Source organism: Bufo bufo, chromosome 1 (assembly GCF_905171765.1).
Source record: "Bufo bufo chromosome 1, aBufBuf1.1, whole genome shotgun sequence".
In the NCBI taxonomy this organism is placed as follows: Eukaryota; Metazoa; Chordata; class Amphibia; order Anura; family Bufonidae; genus Bufo; species Bufo bufo.
Window position 1 is genome coordinate 430354833 of NC_053389.1, and position 25760 is coordinate 430380592.

At 44.9% G+C, this 25760-nt stretch overlaps 1 protein-coding gene across 2 annotated transcripts in view; it reads left to right on the forward strand.

The window, feature by feature from the left end:
* The first annotated feature begins 5283 nt into the window (after positions 1-5283).
* Positions 5284-25760, forward strand: part of UIMC1 (ubiquitin interaction motif containing 1) — a 177273-nt gene continuing 156796 nt past the window's right edge. For both annotated transcript variants that reach the window (XM_040406660.1, XM_040406668.1), the window contains exons 1-2: positions 5284-5698; positions 12532-12702. In XM_040406660.1, the coding sequence (XP_040262594.1) occupies positions 5675-5698; positions 12532-12702 (195 nt within the window). In that variant the 5' untranslated portion in view covers positions 5284-5674. The remainder of the gene's footprint in view (positions 5699-12531; positions 12703-25760) is intronic.

The following is a 25760-nucleotide window of genomic DNA, read 5'->3' on the forward strand; positions in this document are numbered from 1 at the left end:
GCTACAAATGTTGCAGTGTAGTTGTGCCCTATGTGTCGTGCGACAAATGTCGTTGTGTAAACGTAGCCTAATACATCGCAATGCATAAGCAGGACAGTGTCTTCTACACTGCTCAAAAAAATAAAGGGAACACAAAAATAACACATCCTAGATCTGAGTTAATTAAATATTCTTCTGAAATACTTTGTTCTTTACATAGTTGAATGTGCTGACAACAAAATCACACAAAAATAAAAAAATGGAAATCAAATTTTTCAACCCATGGAGGTCTGGATTTGGAGTCACACTCAAAATTAAAGTGGAAAACCACACTACAGGCTGATCCAACCTTGATGTAATGTCCTTAAAACAAGTCAAAATGAGGCTCAGTAGTGTGTGTGGCCTCCACGTTCCTGTATGACCTCCCTACAACGCCTGTGCATGCTCCTGATGAGGTGGCGGACGGTCTCCTGAGGGATCTCCTCCCAGACCTGGACTAAAACATCTGCCAACTCCTGGACAGTCTGTGGTGCAACGTGACGTTGGTGGGTAGAGCGAGACATGATGTCCCAGATGTGCTCAATTGGATTCAGGTCTGGGGAACAGGCGGGCCAGTCCATAGCATCAATGCCTTCGTCTTGCAGGAACTGCTGACACACTCCAGCCACATGAGGTCTAGCATTGTCTTGCATTAGGAGGAACCCAGGGCCAACCGCACCAGCATATAGTCTCACAAGGGGTCAGAGGATCTCATCTCCGTACCTAATGGCAGTCAGGCTACCTCTGGCGAGCACATTGAGGGCTGTGCGGCCCTCCAAAGAAATGCCACCCCACACCATTACTGACCCAATGCCAAACCGGTCATGCTGGAGGATGTTGCAGGCAGCAGAACGTTCTCCACGGCGTCTCCAGACTCTGTCACGTCTGTCACATGTGCTCAGTGTGAACCTGCTTTCATCTGAGAAAAGCACATGGCGCCAGTGGCGAATTTGCCAATCTTGGTGTTCTCTGGCAAATGCCAAACATCCTGCACGGTGTTGGGCTGTAAGCACAACCCCCACCTGTGGACGTCGGGCCCTCATATCACCCTCATGGAGTCTGTTTCTGACCGTTTGAGCAGACACATGCACATTTGTGGCCTGCTGGAGGTCATTTTGCAGGGCTCTGGCAGTGCTACTCCTGTTCCTCCTTGCACAAAGGCGGAGGTAGCGGTCCTGCTGCTGGGTTGTTGCCCTCCTACGGCCTCCTCCACGTCTCCTGATGTACTGGCCTGTCTCCTGGTAGCGCCTCCATGCTCTGGACACTACGCTGACAGACACAGCAAACCTTCTTGCCACAGTTTGCATTGATGTGCCATCCTGGATAAGCTGCACTACCTGAGCCACTTGTGTGGGTTGTAGACTCCGTCTCATGCTACCACTAGAGTGAAAGCACCGCCAGCATTCAAAAGTGACCAAAACATCAGCCAGGAAGCATAGGAACTGAGAAGCTGTCTGTGGTCACCACCTGCAGAACCACTCCTTTATTGGGGTGTCTTGCTAATTGCCTATAATTTCCACCTGTTGTCTATCCCATTTGCACAACAACATGTGAAATTGATTGTCACTCAGTGTTGCTTCCTAAGTGGACAGTTTGATTTCACAGAAGTGTGATTGACTTGGAGTTACATTGTGTTGTTTAAGTGTTCCCTTTATTTTTTTGAGCAGTGTATTTCAGGCCTGGAAGGCCCTTATTTGTACTGCGTGCACGTGAGCAGTGCAAACTTCAAAAAAAAAAAAAAATGTTGCTGGCGTATTTTTTTTGCACTTGTGTTTTTTACTGTACAAACCCGAGCCCGAGATGTTAGCTAACGATCTGTGGGAGAAATACGAGGCGAATAAGAAACCAACTTCATCCTCGTGGGAGAAATGCAGGAAACACAACAGTTTTTTTTTTTTTATACTGGTGCTTTTGATAACTAGATGTCGTTTTTGTATTTCTGACTTCTAAAAATGCAGTATGCTGGAGTTCTGTCTTTTCTTTCAGGCATTTTTACATCTCTTTTACTATAGAAAAAACACCAGCACAGCCATTTAGACAAATAAACCACAAAAACTGCAGCAAAAATGCATGAGCATATTCTGGTGTTTTTTTTTACACCAGTGCCAAATTTATAATAGTAGATAGATTTATGGCAACCCTAGTAATATATTCAGTCAATGCTGAGAGTGAAACAACTTGCAGTGCAAGGAATCATTCCAACAAAAGCCAGTGGTTTTCATAGACCCATAGACTTCGATGGTCCTGTTTGGTCTGGAAAACATAACTGAGTAGTGCATAAGGGCTCATAAACACAAACATAAGGGCTCCATGCCCGTATTGACTTGAATTGGACCGTGTTCCGCAAGATACAGCCATGTCCTATTTTTTGCAGAGCGGAGGCACGGATCGGATGCCCACGGACACAGACGGAAGGGCTTCTCTGGCGTTTGGGGTCCATGCCTCCACACCGCAAAAGATAAGGCATGTCTTTTGGCCGTATCTTGTGGATCGCGGACCCATTCAATGGGTCTTCAGCACGGCGTGCACATGGCCAGTGCCCGAGCAACCACGGGCATGGAGCCCTTACCTTCGTGTACATGAGCGCTTAGACATCTTCACTTGTAGGGGGCTGTCTCTGCAGGTGCCGTTAGTCTGACTAGCCGCTGCTCCGATTAGAAGGACACAGGCCCTGCTTTGGCTGGTTCATTAGAATTGATTCACCCATCTCTACAGTGCGTGTCACCGACCCACGGTCCACAGAAAAACATGGCGGAACGCAGAAAACAGCCCGTATACGGAACGCAAAATATGTTCGTGTAAACGAGCACTTACCTTCATGTTCCAGGTCAGTACAATTATAGGGATACCACAATTATATAGTTTTCTTTGTGTTTAAAAATTATTATTTTTTCTTTGCATCGCCTTATTCTGACTCCCAGAACTTTTTATGGAACTTTTTGAGGACTCCTGTTTTGTAGAATCATCTGTGTGTGTGTGTATATATATATATATATATATATATATATAAAATATATTTGGTGATGCCTATAATTTTTTTTTTGTTATTTTTTAACTGGGGATAGTGGGGTAATTTGAATTTTTATATTGTTAAAAACTTTTTAAACTTTTATTTATTCTGTTTCCACAGGCTTGTGGTAGCTTCTAATCCTTCAGAAGGACCAATGCTACCACAATGAAAGAACGGCTCCCCTGATCGCTGTGCGGGTAAGTCGTTAGGGCCCCAAGAGCGCAGTGCTCCCGGGGATGCCACCTCAGATGCTGTGGTCACGATTGACTACAGCATCTGAGAGGTTAAATGTGATCGGAATTATCAACGATCACAGACATTAGCCACAGGTGGCATTTTTTTTCCCCAGAAAAAAATGTCATGAACTACAGCATGCTGCATTTTAAAAGAAACGCCAGTGATCCCAAAAATCTGCATACCTAATGGTGGGTTCACGCTTAGGCCTCTTTCAGACGGGTGTCCTGGATTTGCTCCGGATGCATTGCGTTGTTCAGTTTTTTCCGCACGAGTGCAATGCGTTTTGCACGCGTGTGATAAAAAACTGAATGTGGTACCCAGACCCGAATCCGGACTTCTTCACTGAAGTTTGGGTTCGGTGTTCTGTAGATTTTATTATTTTCCCTTATAACATGGTTATAAGGGAAAATAATAGCATTCTTTAATACAGTAAAATAGGGATGGAGGGGTTAAAAAATAAAATTAACTCACCTCATCCTGTTGTTGGCGCAGCCGGCATCATCTTCTTTCAGGACCTGCAAAAGGACCTTTTATGACGTAATCGGTGACGTCAGCGCAGGTCCTACTGAATGAAGATAGAAGATTTCTATCTTCATTCAGCAGGACCTACACTGATGTCACCGTGCTCACCACGTGATGAGCGCGATTACGTCAAAGGTCCTTTTGCAGGTCCTGAAAGATTAAGAAAGAAGACATGCCGGCTGCGCGAACAAGAGGATGAGGTGATTTAATTTATTTTTTAACCCCTCATGCCATATTTTAGTAAGCATTCTGTATAGGGAAAATAATACAGTGAATTTACTTTAATCGATTTACTAACATTATCTCCTAGCAACCATGCGTGAAAAATCGAACCGCATACGCACTTGCTTGTGATTTTCATGCAACCCCATTCACTTCTATGGGGCCTGCGTTGCGTGAAAAATGCAGAATATAGAGCATGCTGCGATTTTCACGCAACGCACAAGTGATGCGTGAAAATCACCTCTCATCTGCACAGCCCCATTGGAGTGAATGGGTCCGGAATCAGTGCGGGTGCAATGCGTTCACATCACGCATTGAACCCGCGCGGAATACTCGCCTGTGTGAAAGAGGCCTTAGGCTTTTAGTGGTGAATTTTTGCAGTAAAACCCATTTCTATGGGAAATCTGAAATGCAGAACAAACAAGAAAGGTCCTTTCTATTAATGGAATTGAGAACATGCAGAATGTAAATGGAATATAAACGTATTTTGGAAATCTATGGTTTGCATATGGAAATACAGACACGCCTGTGTGCACGAAGCCTTATTCCGTTTTTATTTTTGTATGACGAAACAAGCTCTTTGCAGCAAAAGGGTTAGGCTACTTTCACACTCGCGTTTGGCTTTCCGTTTGTGAGATCCGTTCAGGGCTCTCACAAGCGGTCCAAAACGGATCAGTTTTGCCCTAATGCATTCTGAATGGAAAATTCCATTCCGCTTTGGAGGCGGACACCAGAACACTGCCTACAGCATTTTGGTGTCCGTTGGACGAAACTGAGCCAAACGGATCCGTCCTGGCACACAATGTAAGTCAATGGGGATGGATCTGTTTTCTATGACACAATCTGGCATGATAGAAAACGGATCCGTCCTCCATTGACTTTCAATGGTGTTCAAGACGTTTTGGGTATGTTACAGATAATACAAACGGATCCGTTCTGAACGGATGCAGATGGTTGTTTTATCTGAACGGATCCGTCTGTGCAGATCCATGACGGATCCGCACCAAACGCGAGTGTGAAAGTAGCCTAACATTCACTTCAATGAGGCCAGCAGGGTCCAATGGATTCATGATGGGGTATGGTGTATTCCAGTGTACACCCCCTGTCAGAGAGCCCAGCTGAAGTCTAAAACACACTAGGGGAGAATCATCAAACTGGTAGTTGCCCATAGCAACCACTCAGATTCATTTTCAGCACTCCTCTGGAAAATGAAAGGTGGAATCTGATTGGTTGCTATGGGCAGCTAAGCCAGTTTTGCGAAATCTCCCCCAGTGTGACCCATCATGGACTATAGGGATGCACAGCATCATGTTTCCTGGCAAAAAAAAATAATATATTTTTGTGTGATTATTCTGCCACGAAACTCAGCTCTCATATATCACGTGGCCCCCGGAGTCTTTCTCCCAGACTGCAGATGTTGGTGTCAGAGGTGACCTTGACAACCGCTCTTCTGCTGGCGGCAGGGTCCATTTCTCCGGAGGGATGAGGCAAATAGGAACTGGCGCCCCCTTTCTCTCTGGCGCCGTTGGTTTTGCCCGTCCCTCTGCGCGTCCCTGTTGTTTCGCGGGAGCAGGAAGCGCGCGTCACCCGGTTCTAGTAATTGGCAGCCCGTAGTCAGTGACGGGAGGGGCCGCCTGGAAACGTCACACGTTTTTTTAATCATTTATGTCCGTCGGGAGAGCTTCAGAGGTGAGTCTCACGACAGCCACGCGGCCCAATCAATGTGCACACTGTCAGGCTCCAGCTGCTGAGGGCTTGAACTTGCATGCTGGGACCTGTAGTTCAACAATACATTCCTGGCGTGCCACAGGTCGCCCACTGCTCTCATTCAGTTGGAGCTGCTGCAAACTTTCAGTTTCCCTGTGTTGGTGGACGCCGGACGCGCCGTGTCCAGTCCGCACGTACCATGTTCTCTTCAAACGGGGGGATCGGCACATGTGAGTTTGGGACAGTTTGTGATGCCTTAATTAAAGGGGCTGTCCACCCACGTGGACCCCTTCATGAGACCAACCAGTGGTATGAAGTGGAGCCGCTGATGCGTCTATACTTGTGCCCATTGAAGTCAGTGGAACAGCAGTAATACCCTTTGGCCACATGCTGTGTCAGTGTTGGCTACAGGCATGCTCATACTGTCAGTGCCAGGCTGCTGTATCACAGGGGCTGGTTGACAGATCTGGTGAAGGGGGGACACTTTCCTCTGACTCTGAAGGTGGATCTCAGGCCACACCCTTTCCCACAATGCTCCTTCTAAGCCCCGCCCCATTTGTGAGCAGATGACCAGGCGGGCTTCTGTCACCCCACTAAACTCATATTTTTTTTTTGTGTACTTATAATCAGTATCCTGCGATATATCTATACATTGTTATTAATCATTTTCGTTCTGTAGATATGTCAAAAAACGTATTTTTTTAATATGCTAATTACCTGTCTACCAGCAAGTAGGGCGTCTACTTACTGGTAGCAGCCGCAAAAAACCTCCCCCTCCTCCTGTTGATTGACAGGGCCAGCCGCGGTCTCCTCCTCCAACTGGCCCAGTCAGCATTTCAAAAATCGCGCGCCTGTGTTGATTTGGCGCATGCGCTCTGAGATAAGGAGGATCGCCTCCTCAGCACTCCCTCAGTGCGCATGCGCCAATGACGTCTTCTCTTTTGGTGATGTCATCGGCGCAGGCGCACTGAGGGAGTGCTGAGGAGGTGCGCGATTTTTGAAATGCTGACAGGGCCAGTCGGAGGAGGAGACCGCGGCTGGCCCTGTCAATCAACAGGAGGAGGGGGCGTTTTTTTGCGGCTGCTACCAGCAAGTAGACGCCCTACTTGCTGGTAGAAAGGTAATTAGCATATTATAAAAGTACGTTTATTTCACATATCTACTGAACGAAAATGATTAATAACAATGTATACAAACCGGATTCCAAAAAAGTTGGGACACTAAACAAATTGTGAATAAAAACTGAATGCAATGATGTGGAGATGGCAAATGTCAATATTTTTTTTGTAATAGAACGTAGATGACAGATCAAACGTTTAATCCGAGTAAATGTATCATTTTAAAGGAAAAATACGTTGATTCAAAATTTCACGGTGTCAACAAATCCCAAAAAAGTTGGGACAAGTAGCAATAAGAGGCTGGAAAAAGTAAATTTGAGCATAACGAAGAGCTGGAAGACCAATTAACACTAATGAGGTCAATTGGCAACATGATTGGGTATAAAAAGAGCTTCTCAGAGTGGCAGTGTCTCTCAGAAGCCAAGATGGGTAGAGGATCACCAATTCCCACAATGTTGCGCAGAAAGATAGTGGAGCAATATCAGAAAGGTGTTACCCAGCGAAAAATTGCAAAGACTTTGCATCTATCATCATCAACTGTGCATAACATCATCCGAAGATTCAGAGAATCTGGAACAATCTCTGTGCGTAAGGGTCAAGGCCGTAAAACCATACTGGATGCCCGTGATCTCCGGGCCCTTAAACGACACTGCACCACAAACAGGAATGCTACTGTAAAGGAAATCACAGAATGGGCTCAGGAATACTTCCAGAAACCATTGTCAGTCAACACAATCCACCGTGCCATCCGGGCGTTGCCAGCTGAAACTCTACAGCAAGATCCACAAGCTCAGGCGTTTTCACTGGGCCAGGGATCATTTAAAATGGAGTGTGGCAAAATGGAAGACTGTTCTGTGGTCAGACGAGTCACGATTCGAAGTTCTTTTTGGAAATCTGGGACGCCATGTCATCCGGACCAAAGAGGACAAGGACAACCCAAGTTGTTATCAACGCTCAGTTCAGAAGCCTGCATCTCTGATGGTATGGGGTTGTATGAGTGCGTGTGGCATTGGCAGCTTGCATGTCTGGAAAGGCACCATCAATGCAGAAAAATATATTCAGGTTCTAGAACAACATATGCTCCCATCCAGACGTCATCTCTTTCAGGGAAGACCCTGCATTTTTCAACAAGATAATGCCAGACCACATTCTGCATCAATCACAACATCATGGCTGCGTAGGAGAAGGATCTGGGTACTGAAATGGCCAGTCTGCAGACCAGATCTTTCACCTATAGAGAACATTTGGCGCATCATAAAGAGGAAGGTGCAACAAAGAAGGCCCAAGACGATTGAACAGTTAGAGGCCTGTATTAGACAAGAATGGGAGAGCATTCCTATTTCTAAACTTGAGAAACTGGTCTCCTCGGTCCCCAGACGTCTGTTGAGTGTTGTAAGATGAAGGGGAGATGCCACACAGTGGTGAAAATGGCCTTGTCCCAACTTTTTGGGGATTTGTTGACACCATGAAATTCTGATTCAACATATTTTTCCCTTAAAATGGTACATTTTCTCAGTTTAAACTTTTGTTCCGTGATTTATGTTCTATTCTGAATAAAATATTAGAAGTTGGCACCTCCACATCATTGCATTCAGTTTTTATTCACGATTTGTATAGTGTCCCAACTGTTTTGGAATCCGGTTTGTAGATATATCGCATGATAGGGATTAAAAGTACACAAAAAAAAAATAAGAGTTTAGTGGGGTGACAGAAGCCCTTTAACATCTGGCATAGTGTCTCCCATTAATCCTGGTGCGGATGGCAGAGGCCACAGAGACTGTGCTGATCACCGAATGGCCAGGATTAGTGATCACTCTGATCCTGGCTGCTCAACCCCATATATGCTGTGGTCAGTAGTGACTGCTGCATCTAGGCAGTTAGAATGGAGTGCTGATGCAATTCAGTGGCGACCGGGGGCCTAATGTCACTGTATGCCTTTAAGGCTGTGCCACAGGCAGACAGTGACATGCTGTAATGCATTGGTATCACCAGTGCCTTATAAAACCAATGTCCTCTGGTGAGACTTAAAAGCATACCGGTAGTAATTAAATGTTAGTAAAGTTAAAAAAATAAAAATCATAAAAAGTTTTTATTTGGTGTTAATCGGCGTTCATCACAACCTGTCTAAGGCTACATGCACATGACCGTATACAGCGGGTCTGCAATACACTGGCACCGGCCGTGTGCATTCCGCATCACAGATCGCGGAACCATTCACTTGAATGGGTCCGCAATCACGGAGATGCGGAACGGAGGCACAGATCGGAACCCCACGGAATCACTACGGAGTGCTTCCTTGGTGTTTCTGGCCGTGCCTCCACACCGCAAAAATTGACGCATGCACTACTTTTTTGCGGTGCGGACAGTCAGATGAAGATCGCGGACCCCATTCAAGTGAATTGGTCCGCAATCCACATGTTGCTGCCCCACGGTCTGTGCCCGTGCAATTTGCGGTCCGCAGCACGAGCACGGAGCCCTAATGTTCGTGTGCATGTAGCCTAATAAAGATTGACACCTCCCTTTGACAATAACAGTAGAAGTTTTTTTATCCCTATCCCCCCGCCCAAATAAAAATAATAAAAGTTACAGTACCTAAATGTTCAAAAGTTTTAGAAATACCCTAAAATAATTTTTCTAATATACTTCATTTACTTAGTAATTTTACCACCTAAGATTCCCCTGAAATTCGGGCTTCGTCACGACCTATTCACTACAGCGCATGGAGAATCCGTACACCGCAGCCAAGTATGCAGTGTATGGATACTGGTGCCCTATGGCCGAGCTTTCAGCGGATGGTTCAAATCCGTATCCGTACACTGCATGTACGGATTCTCTATGCGCTGTAGTAAATTGCACTTCAGCGGCCTCCTTTGGTGGTAAAATAAGTATATTAGAAAAGTTATTTGTAGGGTATTTCTAACACTTTCCAAAAACTGTAGTTGAATAAAGGTAGACTTTAATCAATAAGTCCTGTGTACCCTAGAATTGTATCATTCTGCATAAAGCAAACCCACATATGGCTACATTGGTGGAAACAATAGAAAACCATACATGTTTGGCAGTGATGGCCAGTTCGCCGTGTTCACCCGCGAACACATGCGGGCTGCCATCTTAAATCACAAGTCCGGCGATGCACAGGTAAGTCCTTACCTGTGCCTGCGCCGCGAGCCGGTCTGAAACAAATGCGGTCACCGGTAGCAGGCAGTTCCGAGAACAGCCCGATGAAGGCCCCCGGCAGCTGTTTCTCGGAACTACCTGCTGACTTTATTAACCCCTATCAGACCTCAGATCAGACTTTATTTAACCCCTATCAGACCTCAGATGAATAAAATAAAAAAACTCCTCACCTCTCCTGCACCGCGCCTCCTCTTCATCTCCGGGTCCGGTGTCACGCTCCCCTGTGTTCTCCGGCCCGCGCTGCACTGTCACCTGACAGCGTGCAGCGTCAGGTCATAGTGTGCGCACTACGTCCTGACGCTGTATGGGGTCAGGACAGTGCAGCGCGGGCCCCATCAAAGAAGACCAGGGGGGGTGAGTATCGGAAGCACTTGCTGCGCTTTTCCCCTGCTCCCGTCACCTGATGCATACTAGTGAGCGCTTCCATAAGCACTCGCTAGTATTAGCTTTATCGGCCGATAATATCGGTACCTCCGATAATCGGTCGATCCCTAGTTTGCATATGTGCCTCCCACTTGTTAAGGGACCAAAAGTAATGGGACAATTGGCTTCTCTTGGCTGTTCCATGGCCAGGTGTGTGTTATTCCCTCATTATCCCAATTACAATGAGCAGATAAAAGGTCCAGAGGTCATTTCCAGTCTGCTATTTGCATTTGGAATCTGTTGCTGTCAACTCTCAAGATGAGATCCAAAGAGCTGTCACTATCAGTGAAGCAAGCCATCATTAGGCTGAAAAAACAAAACAAACCCATCAGAGAGATGGCAAAAACATTAGGCGTGGCCAAAACAACTGTTTGGAACATTCTTAAAAAGAAGGAACGCACCGGTGAGCTCAGCAACACCAAAAGACCCGGAAGACCACGGAAAACAACTGTGGTGGATGACCGAAGAATTCTTTCCCTGGTGAAGAAAACACCCTTCACAACAGTTGGCCAGATCAAGAACACTCTCCAGGAGGTAGGTGTATGTGTGTCAAAGTCAACAATCAAGAGAAGACTTCACCAGAGTGAATACAGAGGGTTCTCCACAAGATGTAAACCATTGGTGAGCTTTAAAAACAGGAAGGCCAGATTAGAGTTTGCCAAACGACATCTAAAAAAGCCTTCACAGTTCTGGAACAACATCCTATGGTCAGATGAGGCCAAGATCAACTTGTACCAGAGTGATGGTAAGAGAAGAGTATGGAGAAGGAAAGGAACTGCTCATGATCCTAAGCATACCACCTCATCAGTGAAGCATGGTGGTGGTAGTGTCATGGCTTGGGCATGTATGGCTGCCAGTGAAACTGGTTCTCTTGTATTTATTGATGATGTGACTGCTGACAAAAGCAGCAGGATGAATTCTGAAGTGTTTCGGGTAATATCATCTGCTCATATTCAGCCAAATGCTTCAGAACTCATTGGACAGCGCTTCACAGTGCAGATAGACAATGACCCAAAGCATACTGCAAAAGCAACCAAAGAGTTTTTTAAGGGAAAGAAGTGGAATGTTATGCCATGGCCAAGTCAATCACCTGACCTGAAGCCGATTGAGCATGCATTTCACTTGCTGAAGACAAAACTGAAGGGAAAATGCCCCAAGAACAAGCAGGAACTGAAGACAGTTGCAGTAGAGGCCTGACAGAGCATCACCAGGGATGAAACCCAGCGTCTAGTGATGTCTATGCGTTCCAGACTTCAGGCTGTAATTGACTGCAAAGGATTTGCAACCAAGTATTAAAAAGTGAAAGTTTGATTTATAATTATTATTCTGTCCCATTACTTTTGGTCCCTTAACAAGTGGGAGGCACATGTGCAAACTGTTATAATTCCTACACCGTTCACCTGATTTGGATGTAAATACCCTCAAATTAAAGCTGACAGTCTGCAGTTAAAGCACATCTTGTTCGTTTCATTTCAAATCCATTGTGGTGGTGTATAGAGCCCAAAATGTTACAATTGTGTCCATGTCCCAATATTTATGGACCTGACTGTATGTTTATGGTTTTTATGTCTAAATAGTGTAAAAATAAATTTACATTTGAAAAAAACAATTATTATAATATTATAAATTTTTTTTTACATCACATATTCTGATCCCCATAACTTTTTTATAGTTATAATTATAACTGAGCTGTATGGGTGCTCATTTTTTGAGGGACAATCTGATACTATGAACACGCGAGCAGGCGCCAGGTTTGTACTTCACACAGGCGCTGGTAGCAAAGGGGATAATGTTTGGTAATTTAGGCGGAGATTTATCAAATTGGTGTAAAGTAGAACTGGCTTAGTTGCCCATAGCAACCAATCAGATTCCAGCTTTCTTTTTCCAAAGTTGCTGGGGAAAAATAAAAGGTGGAATCTGATTTGTTGCTCTGTGTTGCATTGTGTTATTGATGCACAGCCAACCGTTACATAAGTTTGTTTTTTTCCTTAACATAATCACAGAATATACCATAATTAATATGTCCACTGCTTAGGAATTATTAGTATTCTGCTGTGTATTTTTTATTTTTTTTACATACTATTTTCTTATTAACAGGTACTAATGAGCATGCATCACCGCAGGAAACAACGATTATCCGAAGGAACTTACAGACAGTATATGATAGATAATGAAGAACCCATTTCAGAGCCCACAACCAGTGATGGTCCTAAAAGTAGGACTGATAATAAAGATTCATCAGTTGTGATCTCCGATAGCGATGATGCGGTATGTATTCTGGCAGTAAAATTGGCAGAGGAGCCTAGCTAATAAATAGCACTGAGTTAAAGTGGCCCAACTGATTGTACTGATCTGGCATGTCCTAGAGATATATGATTAGATAGCTGGGAGCCTTAAAGCCGTTGTCCGAGTTATATGTACTTATGGCAATGTGCCTCAGAACATCTCTAATGATAATTTTGCAATGTACATTTTTCTTTTATAGTACTGGGATTCTACAGAGCTAATGTGGTCACATGACCCTGACATCATTCACCAGGCTCCCTGTGGTGATGTTTGGTGTACAGGCTTATCCCTGCCTTCGGGAGTGGCCCGGCTCTGTACACGAAACGTCAGAACCTTGTGTGCCCGTCCCCCTCTCTCTCATCTGGCTGCCGGCCGACTCCTGTGAGGGATCGCGCATGCAGGATCCTTACCAGTGCCGGCAGCCCCGTGAAAACAGTAGCGCATTGAGACACTGGCGATCGGACCCCAAAGCCAACCCCCACGACCACAAGTAAATCCATGTCAATGATTGAAAATATATATATATATATATATATATATATACACACACACACACACACACACACAGTGGATCTAAAAAGTCTACACACCACTGTTAAAATGTCAGTTTTTTGTGCTGTAAAAAAAATGAGACAAAGATAAATCATTTCAGAACTTTTTCCACCTTTAATGTGACCTATAAACTATACCACTCAATTGAAAAACAAACTGAAATCTTTTAGGTGGAGGGAAGAAAACCCAAAAAATAAAATAATGTGGTTGCATAAGTGTGCACACCCTCTTATAACTGGGGATGTAGCTGTGTTCAGAATTAAGCAATCACATTCAAAATCATGTTAATAGGAGTCAGCATACACCTGCCATCATTTAAAGTGCCTCTGATTAACCCCAAATAAAGTTCCGCTGCTCTAGTTGGTGTTTCCTGAAATGTTCTTAGTCACATCCCACAGCAAAAGCCATGGTCCACAGAGAGCTTCCAAAGCATCAGAGGGATCTCATTGTTAAAAGGTATCAGTCAGGAGAAGGGTACAAAAGAATTTCTAAGGCATTAGATATACCATGGAATACAGTGAAGACAGTCATCATCAAGTGGAGAAAATATGGCACAACAGTGACATTACCAAGAACTGGACGTCCCTCCAAAATTGATGAAAAGACGAGAAGAAAACAAGTCTGGGAGGCTACCAAGAGGCCTACAGCAACATTAAAGGAGCTGCAGGAATATCTGGCAAGTACTGGCTGTGTAGTACATGTGACAACAATCTCCCGTATTCTTCATATGTCTGGGCTATGGGGTAGAGTGGTAAGACAAAAGCCTTTTCTTACGAAGAAAAACATCCAAGCCAGGCTACATTTTGCAAAAACACATCTGAAGTCTCCCAAAAGCATGTGGGAAAAGGTGTTCTGGTCTGATGGAACCAAGGTTGAACTTTTTGGCCATAATTCCAAAAGATATGTTTGGCGCAAAAACAACACTGCACATCACCAAAAGAACATCATACCCACAGTAAAGCATGGTGGTGGCAGCATTATGCTTTGGGGCTGTTTTTCTTTAGCTGGAACTGGGGCCTTAGTTAAAGGGGTTCTGCACTTTCATTTAACTGATGATCTATCCTCTGGATAGATCATCAGCTTCTGATCGGCGGGGGTCCGACACCCGGGACCCCCGCTGATCAGCTGTTTGAGAAGGCAGCGGCGCTCCAGTAGCGCCGCCGCCTTCTCACTGTTTACCGCCGGCCCACTGACGTCACGACTAGTATCAACTAGCGTGGGCGGGGCTAAGCTCTGTTCACTTGAATGGAGCTTAGCCCTGCCCACGCTAGTTGATACTAGTCGTGATGTCAGTGGGCCGGCGGTAAACAGTGAGAAGGCCGCGGCGCTACTGGAGCGCCGCTGCCTTCTCAAACAGCTGATCGGCGGGGGTCCCGGGTGTCGGACCCCCGCCGATCAGAAGCTGATGATCTATCCAGAGGATAGATCATCAGTTAAATGAAAGTGCAGAACCCCTTTAAGCTAGAGGGAATTATGAACAGTTCCAAATGCCAGTCAGTATTGGCACAAAACCTTCAGGCTTCTGCTAGAAAGCTGAACATAAAGAGGAACTTCATCTTTCAGAATGACAACGACCCAAAGCATACATCCAAATCAACAAAGGAATGGCTTCACCAGAAGAAGATTAAAGTTTTGGAATGGCCCAGCCAGAGCCCAGACCTGAATCCGATTGAAAATCTGTGGGGTGATCTGAAGAGGGCTGTGCACAGGAGATGCCCTCACAATCTGACAGATTTGGAGTGTTTTTGCAAAGAAGAGTGGGCAAATCTTGCCAAGTCAAAATGTGCCATGCTGATAGACTCATACCCAAAAAGACTGAGTGCTGTAATAAAATCAAAATGTGCTTCAACAAAGTATTAGTTTAAGGGTGTGCACACTTATGCAACCATATTATTTTATTTTTATATTTTTTCTTCCCTCTATCTAAAAGATTTCAGTTTGTTTTTCAATTGAGTTGTACAGTTTATAGATCACATTACAACCGTGTGTAATTCTTTTCGTTTTGTGGTCTGCAAATAACGGAACTGCGTGTCTGCATTTTGCGGACAAATGACTTCCGTTTGTGTTCCGTATGTCTTCCGTTTTTACTGCCCGAAGAAAACAGAAGGGAAAAAAAAGAGAGAGAGAAAAAAATACGGAAACGGATCCGCAAAAAACGGATGACATACGGAAATCATTCCGTGTGTCATCCGCAATTTAAGGATCCATTGACTTAAATGGGGCTGCAAACCGATCTGTGCAGACAATAGTAGTACAAGCTTCATATTTTTGCGGACTAGAAATGCGTAAATACGGATGCATACAACATACTGAACGTTGTCCGCACATTTTATTCACCCATAGAAATGAATGGATCCGCAAAATGCGGAACGGATGCGGATAAAATTTTACGGTCGTGTGAATGTACCCTAAAGGTGGAAAAAGTTCTGAAATGATTTATCTTTGTCTCATATTTTTTTTACATCACAGAAACCTGACATTTTAACAGGGTGTGTAGACTTTTTATATCCACTGTATACAGAATAAGAGCGGATACTGAGAATTAAACCCAGTATACAGGACAGAAGAAGTGGTACTGTGCAGTGTCCATATATACAGAATAAGAGCAGATACTGAGGATTACACCCAGTATTCAGGACGGAAGAAGTGGTACTGTGCAGTGTCCATATATACAGAATAAGAGCAGATACTGAGGATTACACCCAGTATTCAGGACGGAAGAAGTGGTACTGTGCAGTGTCCATATATACAGAATCAGAGCAGATACTGAGGATTACACCCAGTATACAGGACGGAAGAAGTGGTACTGTGCAGTGTCCATATATACAGAATCAGAGCAGATACTGAGAATTACACCCAGTATACAGGACAGAAGAAGTGGTACTGTGCAGTGTCCATATATACAGAATCAGAGCAGATACTGAGGATTACATCCAGTATACAGGACAGAAGAAGTGGTACTGTGCAGTGTCCATATATACAGAATCAGAGCAGATACTGAGGATTACACCCAGTATACAGGACAGAAGAAGTGGTACTGTGCAGTGTCCATATATACAAAATCAGAGCAGATACTGAGGATTACACCCAGTATACAGGACAGAAGAAGTGGTACTGTGCAGTGTCCATATATACAGAATCAGAGCAGATACTGAGGATTACACCCAGTATACAGGACAGAAGAAGTGGTACTGTGCAGTGTCCATATATACAAAATCAGAGCAGATACTGAGGATTACACCCAGTATACAGGACAGAAGAAGTGGTACTGTGCAGTGTCCATATATACAGAATAAGAGCAGATACTGAGGATTACACCCAGTATACACGACAGAAGAAGTGGTACTGTGCAGTGTCCACATATACAGAATAAGAGCAGATACTGAGGATTACACCCAGTATACAGGACAGAAGAAGTGGTACTGTTCAGTGTCCATATATACAGAATAAGAGCAGATACTGAGGATTACACCCAGTATACAGGACAGAAGAAGTGGTACTGTGCAGTGTCCATATATACAGAATAAGAGCAGATACTGAGAATTACACCCAGTATTCAGGACAGAAGAAGTGGTACTGTGCAGTGTCCATATATACAGAATCAGAGCAGATACTGAGGATTACACCCAGTATACAGGACGGAAGAAGTGGTACTGTGCAGTGTCCATATATACAGAATCAGAGCAGATACTGAGAATTACACCCAGTATACAGGACAGAAGAAGTGGTACTGTGCAGTGTCCATATATACAGAATCAGAGCAGATACTGAGGATTACATCCAGTATTCAGGACGGAAGAAGTGGTACTGTGCAGTGTCCATATATACAGAATCAGAGCAGATACTGAGGATTACACCCAGTATACACGACAGAAGAAGTGGTACTGTGCAGTGTCCACATATACAGAATAAGAGCAGATACTGAGGATTACATCCAGTATTCAGGACGGAAGAAGTGGTACTGTGCAGTGTCCATATATACAGAATCAGAGCAGATACTGAGGATTACACCCAGTATACACGACGGAAGAAGTGGTACTGTGCAGTGTCCATATATACAGAATCAGAGCAGATACTGAGGATTACACCCAGTATACACGACAGAAGAAGTGGTACTGTGCAGTGTCCACATATACAGAATAAGAGCAGATACTGAGGATTACACCCAGTATACAGGACGGAAGAAGTGGTACTGTGCAGTGTCCATATATACAGAATCAGAGCAGATACTGAGGATTACACCCAGTATACACGACAGAAGAAGTGGTACTGTGCAGTGTCCACATATACAGAATAAGAGCAGATACTGAGGATTACACCCAGTATTCAGGACGGAAGAAGTGGTACTGTGCAGTGTCCACATATACAGAATAAGAGCAGATACTGAGGATTACATCCAGTATACAGGACGGAAGAAGTGGTACTGTGCAGTGTCCACATATACAGAATAAGAGCAGATACTGAGGATTACATCCAGTATTCAGGACGGAAGAAGTGGTACTGTGCAGTGTCCACATATACAGAATAAGAGCAGATACTGAGGATTACACCCAGTATACACGACAGAAGAAGTGGTACTGTGCAGTGTCCACATATACAGAATAAGAGCAGATACTGAGGATTACATCCAGTATACAGGACAGGAGAAGTGGTAAATAGTCATGAGGGAGAGCCCAGTCATTGTTCTTACACCCCCCCACAGCTTTGCTGCAGCATGTTAACAAAGCAATAATAACAGAACTATGCAAAGGCGTAATTGTGGGTTTTCTCTTAAGAAATCAAGCTTAACTAGTGTATATGTAAGCCCTGAGGAGTTTTATAAGGTGTCAGCCCCCTGAAATGAAAGGAGCGGCATGCACTTGGCTGCACCTTTCACTTCTATGGGAGTTCCAGAGATAGCCGAGCACAGCAAGTCGATCGGTATACCCATTTACGGTCGTTTTTATGTTGCAGATATCACAAGGGGGTTTTTACAGTCATTCGTTTCCTCCCTCCTTATTTTGTTTGTTCAGAATGAGCTGTTTTTGAATTCTATTGTTTCGGAGTACGTATTATGTATTGAATAACTTTCATAAAAAAAATTTTTGTTCGAAGATATAAATGACATGCTTCCTTTTTTGTGAGGTTGTTCAAGGTAACTAAACGCCTCCAACAAGCTGCTTAATTTGCTAAAATAAACCCAGTTATGTTATACTGGCCTCCTTCTTCACTGTTGTTCTGTGCATCGCTGGTCCGATCTCCCTGCTGCTGAGAACAGTGATTGGCTGCAGTGGACATATGCAATTTGTAAATGAACAGTGGCAGGAGGACTGGAGCAGCTGCACAGAGAATGATGCTGGAGAAAGAGGGGAGTTTGGCCCCTTTCAGACGAGCCAGTTCCACACATCGGACTCGCAGCGTGAGTATGCGGCAGCTCCCGTCCTGACCTCCCAGCACTGCCTGGGTCGCATAGCATTATATTGATTTATGATGCTATGTAACCCTTAGAGGTCTGGAATGTATTGGATAACACTGACCGCATTATGCTCTGTATAGCTTCTGGTGCAGCGGGGTTATGAGGGGTTAAACAACCCGGATTGGCACTCCTACTGGTCTGGGCCATTAGAACAGGAACATGGCTCCCATGTGAGAGCTTAGCCCCTACTCACCGCTGCACGAAAGACCACCGTGAAGAGGACCCAGTCTAAGGGGCTTTAGTGACTGCCGTAAAAAGGCGTATTGGTGGTCACTAAAGGGTTAAAGGTGGCACAACCCCTTTTAAGGCATTCGTCATAGTAATAACCTTCAATTATGGAAATATTCTAAAGGAACTATTAGTTTAGATTTAAAGGGAACTCACAGCCAACCAGACCCACCATCTTCTGTGTCTGCTGTAGGGGAAATGTGGTATTACGTGGTGGGTGCCCCCCCTCCATGATAATTTTATGATCTAACAGGGTGAATGGACAGGAGTGGTCTTTGGGGGTTACTCTATCTTCCTTCTGTAGTCAGATAGGATTTCTGTGACAATGTATAGTACATTTGCAGCATTTGTATTTTTCATGGTTGAACAGATGCTCCTCACAATACGTTTGTATTATATCCTTACAATGTCATCTTTCATCTCACTCTACTCCAGAAGGATTTATATGCCTCCCAAATTCTCAATGAGAACGATTAACACCTTGTTTGTGCTTTCAAAATGAAAGGCGTTAGACTACGTTTTAATATAACAGAAAAAATTAAAATAAATTGTCATTCTACCACACGCCCATCTGTTAACAAGGTGGTTAAATGCGTAATTAACTTCATGGAACGCCAACAGCATGTGAAAGGACGTGAAATAATTTCATTATCATCCGCTTTCAAGTGCGGCAATATACACCTTCAAATGGAAGATGAGCTCTTTTTATAAATGGTCTTATTAATATTAACTGAAAGCTGTGCTTTTATTTATCAGTCTACACAGATGTCTCGTTCTAAAGGGTAACTCTCCAGAATTGTAGACCCTCGCATTTTCTTTAGGCCGTGTCTGTATTGCAGCCTGCAAGCCACGGATCTGCAAAATGTGGATACCTTCCATGTGCACTCTGCATTTTTCTCACTCCCATCACCAAAAGTGAATATCCTCATTCGCAATACAGTCAAGAGTAGGACATGTTCTACCATATAATTTGCAGACGAACAGAAGTGGACAGATGACATCTGTGTGTTACCGTAGTTTTTTCTTCAGACCTATACAAATGAATGGGTCCGTGTGCTATCCGCAAATACTGCAGATGGCACAGAGATGGAAAATATGGTCGTGTGCATGAGGCCTTAGACAGGAGCAAGGCTCAAGATGGCGCGTCTACCTGCTGCTGAATGTCCATATTAGATAGAATTAGAGATAATGTCAGCTCAGCAATAAGGACATTACAGTGTGATCACTAGGTTCCTATCATATTAGTAAACACATACTAGTAGCAAAAGGAGCCATAGGTGGCATAGGGAGCGCCTACAGCTCCTTAGTACAAACAGATAGTGATCCTACTTTACAGGATCCTGCCTACAGTGTGTATGTATATGTCGTTTTGTGGGGAAAAAAATCAGAAAAACTAGTTCTTTATAAATTTACATTTCTACGCTTTCTCTGCTCAGGAGTCCAGTGGGTGGTTTGACAGATATGCACAGTTATAGAGGGAGGGCTGTCAATCACTGACGGCAATGCCCACTGGACTCCTAAACCCAGAATATGCAGAAGTTGAAATGAATAAATTACAAGTTTGATTGAACCTTTTCCCATAAACCTATATATTAATCTGCTCAGCTCCTCCCGCTCTATAACATGTTGCCTTGCACATTGCATTACATTTTCAGTGTGATCAGTTCTCTGTAATATTGTGACTTCCCTGGACAGTCATGCTTCTTTGCTACTGGACTGGCGCCAGATAAACTGGCACAATCCCAGGTTGCACCCCTGTAGCTGCCAGGTCAGACGGTCAGAAATGCAGCTTTAAATGTATGGTTCATAACGCACATGTAGGCCCATCCACCACGAAACCTCCTGAACTACATACCTTTTCAATATGAGACTCCCCTCTCTCTTGGGCCTAGGCCTATAAAATGTTCTATGGTAGACCCCAAAAGAGCAGCAGGATGAGATTCAAAATTACTCCAGGTTTTTAATATCCTTGACCTATCCTAAGGTTAGGCCCTCAGTATCTGATTGCCTGGGGTCCAACACTCCTCACCCCTGCCGATATGGCTCTGAGATGCTGCTCTTGGGCTACACGGCTCCATCAGTTGTATAGTGGATGTTGCTGGTAACTGCAGAGCTGCTCCCTTTTGAAGTGAATGATACCCGCTTTGTCATCTACACAATGGATGGAGCAGTGTAGTTCTAGAACTGGAACAACTCTGAACCAGCTGATCGTGGGGGAACTGGGTGTCCGATTCGCAGCAATGTGATATTGATGGCCTACCCTGAGGATTGGCCATCAATATTAAAACTGTGGAATAACAGGATTTGTTTTTCTGGAACTTAGGCCTACATGCTGGAATAAGATACTTTTTTAAATACATTTAATAACCTATACATGATTTGGAGTTTCTCCACGGGACCTCTCCACTTCTGCCCGGTAATTTGTAAATGACGTGCCATACATTGCTCCTGTGATATGCACCACCCCCTATGTACGTGTTGTTATCAATGACAATTAGGGGTGCACCGAAATGAAAATTCTGGTCCGAAACCGAAACCGAAAATTCAGGATGCCCTTGACCGAAAACCGAAACCGAAACCGAAACTGCCTTTTTGCCCAAATACTTTTAAAATACTTTTTTTTTAATGATTTTATTAATAATTCTTTTTCATGAATGAAATTCATCTGTGGGTGGCGCTGTTATGGAGAGGGGGATCTGTGGGTGGCGCTGTTATGGAGAGGGGGATCTGTGGGTGGCGCTGTTATGGAGAGGGGGATCTGTGGGTGGCGCTGTTATGGAGAGGGGGATCTGTGGGTGGCGCTGTTATAGAGAGGGGGATCTGTGGGTGGCGCTGTTATGGAGAGGGGGATCTGTGGGTGGCGCTGTTATGGAGAGGGGGATCTGTGGGTGGCGCTGTTATGGAGAGGGGGATCTGTGGGTGGCGCTGTTATGGAGCGGGGGATCTGTGGGTGGCGCTGTTATGGAGAGGGGGATCTGTGGGTGGCGCTGTTATGGAGAGGGGGATCTGTGGGTGGCGCTGTTATGGAGAGGGGGATCTGTGGGTGGCGCTGTTATGGAGAGGGGGATCTGTGGGTGGCGCTGTTATGGAGAGGGGGATCTGTGCACTGTTATGAAAAGGGGATATGTGCACTGTTATGGGCATAACAGTGCACAGATCCCTTTCCCCATAACAGTGCACAGATCCCTTTCCCCATAACAGTGCACAGATCCCTTTCCCCATAACAGTGCACAGATCCCTTTCCCCATAACAGTGCACAGATCCCCCCTCCCCATAGCAGTGCCATAGACCGATCCCCCTACCCATAACAGCCCCGGCCCTGCTGCTCACAGCATCACTCACTGCATCTTTATTTTACCTTACAATCGTGACGCTCCAGTAACAACTCTGCAGGCAGAGCGGAGGGCGGCGTAACGTCACTTACTCACGTGACGCGCCTGCTCCGCCCACTTTATGAATGAAGGAGGCGGAGCAGGCGCGTCACGTGAGTAAGTGACGTTACGCCGCCCTCCGCTCTGCCTGCAGAGTTGTTAGTTACTGGAGCCTCACGATTGTAAGGTAAAATAAAGATGCAGTGACAAAGTAAACCGCCCGCCCGCAGATGGTGGGTGACAAATCCCACACCCCATATTTTCGGCCGATATGTAACAATATCGGCCGAAGTGGATTAGGTGCATTTTCGGCCGATATTTTCGGCTGCCGGAATTTCGGTGCACCCCTAATGACAATATGTACATGGGGCAGGTCGCACTGGATGTTTACAGCGCATGCGTGGAAGCTTCTTTCTCGCGCATGCATAGTTCTAACACATGAGGCGCTTTGGTGACGCAGACCTAGCTCTTGGGTGTATTAGGTGGGGTTTCTGCAAGCACATGGGTGTATTGGGGCTACAAGATAACCGGAAGTAAAAAGGGGAAGAGAGGTTTACTGGAAGGAGGCAAACGCCGCTGGAGGACAGAAAAGTATGAAATGTCTTCAGGAGAAATGTTCCTTCGACAGCCTTTGGTCTCTGGACAAGGTGGTGGGTGGATGGTGACCAAGGGGAATAAAGTCATGAAAGAGAGCATAATTATAAGGTAAAAAGCTTTATTCTATCACTTCTAGGTAGGAAATGACAGCTAATGGTCTCATTTGATTCCCAGGTAACGTAGGTGGCCATAGTTTTTAACAGCATCAGGGATATTGAAGTAGATGCACATTGTGAAGGAAGAATGCACTTGGAAAAGAAGATCTTCTGTGTGTTCCTTGTTTGTAGCATCATGGCTGGAGTAGGGATAGGAGAGCATCTCCTGACATCATGGGAAGCATCACGTACACTGCCTCTCCTAGGCCTGATTTCTACTCCATCCACGTGCTGCTCTCTGTAGAAGCCCAGCCCCTGCTGCTTAGCCATGTGTATCGCTTTAAGCAGCCATTGCATTTCCATCCAGATGATTAAGAACTGCAGGATTTGAGCTCTCTGCCGTTTATTGCTGGAATCCTGTAGGATTTGGGTTGATGTACGAGAGCAGGGAAACTGCTAAGCATATGAAATGTGCTAAAGGAACACTTGGGAGCTTCTGGGGAGGAAACGCGTGTACTCGGCCAGCCGTGTTTGCATTTTAATGGTCTGCAAGAGCAATTATTAAATTCCTTATTCATTAAATGATAAACACAAGAAGGCAGCTGTGCCATTTAAGAAATGAGAAGTACGAACGTTGGAGAGTCGCTTTCCTGAATTATAATATCACTCTATGGCCAGGGGAAAAAGTAAGCCAGTTGGCCTCAAGGTGGCACCATTGCCCCACAGTTATCACAGTAACTTTTTTTATCTCATTTCTTAAGATTGAAGTTTTCTTATATTGCTTCTGAATTACCTAGGGATATGCTGGCAGAATTCACAGTATTCTGGTTATGTGGTATTAAACTTAATAAGGATAGTATAACAACCCCCCCATCAGCGCTGCTGTGATGCTTTATTTATGTACACTGGGTTGTTTGCCGCATAGTACAGGTTTTGGGAACAACCTGTGGAAATCTGACTTTTTATCTAATTTGGTACAGTAGTCGGGGTTCAATAAATGTCTGCAGTGGATAAATCAGAAACTATATCCAAATGACAGTTTTTCAGCTGATTCTATGTACGATTAGAGAAGATCTGATAGCTTAATATGGTGCACTATATTAAAGCTACAGGTCCGTACTACCAGTAGCTAAAACGGCACAAAAATGTGCTGCTCTGCTGCCAGCAGCCTGCCAGTCACTGTCCCAGGAGATAGGGGAGCGTTCTCCTCCCGAATACAGCCAGACTCAGACTTTGACACCAGTGCATTCTTTCGGTGCTGCTAGTAGCAAAACTGCACAGCATTTCTTTTGCTGCTGTTTTAGCTACCAGTAGCACAGACCTTTAGCTACTGACACATCCGCTTTAAAGGGGTTAACTGAGACCCCACCAAAAATTAGCTGACGGCCAGGGATGTTCTAAAATAAAATGGCAATACTCAACTCCTCTAACCCTGCCAATTTCGGTGCTCTGGGCAGTCTTGGTTTCCAGTGCTGCAGTGTCTGACTACTCCATGTCACTGCTGCAGCCAGTCAGTGTCCTCAACTGTTAGGTGGGATAGTTGGGTGGTGCAGGCCATGTTGGAACAGTGTCGTAAACGTAGACTTGAGTTGGGATGCTGGAACAGCAGTGGTCTGAGCAGGAATATTGCTTTTTTAATTTTATGACATTTTCGTCTGTTGACGCTTTTTTCTGTTTTTGTGTGGTGGGGGGTAGACTCGAAAAACCCTGTTAATCTTTAGTATTAGAGAACACGCTCTGTGATATGCATTCCAAAATTCTAAAAATGAAAGGTGGAATCTGGTTGCTATGGGCAACTTAAGTCTTTTTTCCTTTACACTAGTTTTGATAAATCCCTCAGTGACTTTATTTCATGTTATATAGCACCAACATAAAACGTTAAGGATATTTGGCTTTCTGGTGAAATTTATGGAAAACGTAAAAAGTTCACACTACAGTGATATTATATTATGAAAGTAGGGCATTTAAGTAGAAGCATGCAATAGTGATTTCCTCATCTCAAACTATTCAGGGCTCTTTCACACTTGCGTTCTTGTCTTCCGGCATAGAGTTCCGTCGTCGGGGCTCTATGCTGGAAGAATCCTGATCAGGATTATCCTAATGCATTCTGAATGGAGAGAAATCCGTTCAGGATGCATCAGGATGTCTTCAGTTCCGGAACGGAACGTTTTTTGGCCGGAGAAAATACAGCAGCATGCTGCGCTTTTTGCTCCGGCCAAAAATCCGGAACACTTGCCGCAAGGCCGGATCCGGAATTAATGCCCATTGAAAGGCATTGATCCGGATCCGGCCTTAAGCTAAACGTCGTTTCGGCGCATTTAGCTTTTTCAGAGTGGTTACCATGGCTGCCGGGACTCTAAAGTCCTGGCAGCCATGGTAAAGTGTAGCGGGGAGCGGGGGAGCAGTTTACTTACCGTCCGTGCGGCTCCCCGGGCGCTCCAGAGTGACGTCAGGGCGCCCCAAGCGCATGGATCATGTGATCACATGGATCACGTCATCCATGCGCATGGGGCGCTCTGACGTCACTCTGGAGCGCCCGGGGAGCCGCACGGACGGTAAGTATGCTGCTCCCCCGCTCCCCGCTCCTACTATGGCAACCAGGACTTTAATAGCGTCCTGGGTGCCATAGTAACACTGAACGCATTTGGAAGACGGTTCCGTCTTCAAATGCTTTCAGTACACTTGCGTTTTTCCGGATCCGGCGTGTAATTCCGGCAAGTGGAGTACACGCCGGATCCGGAC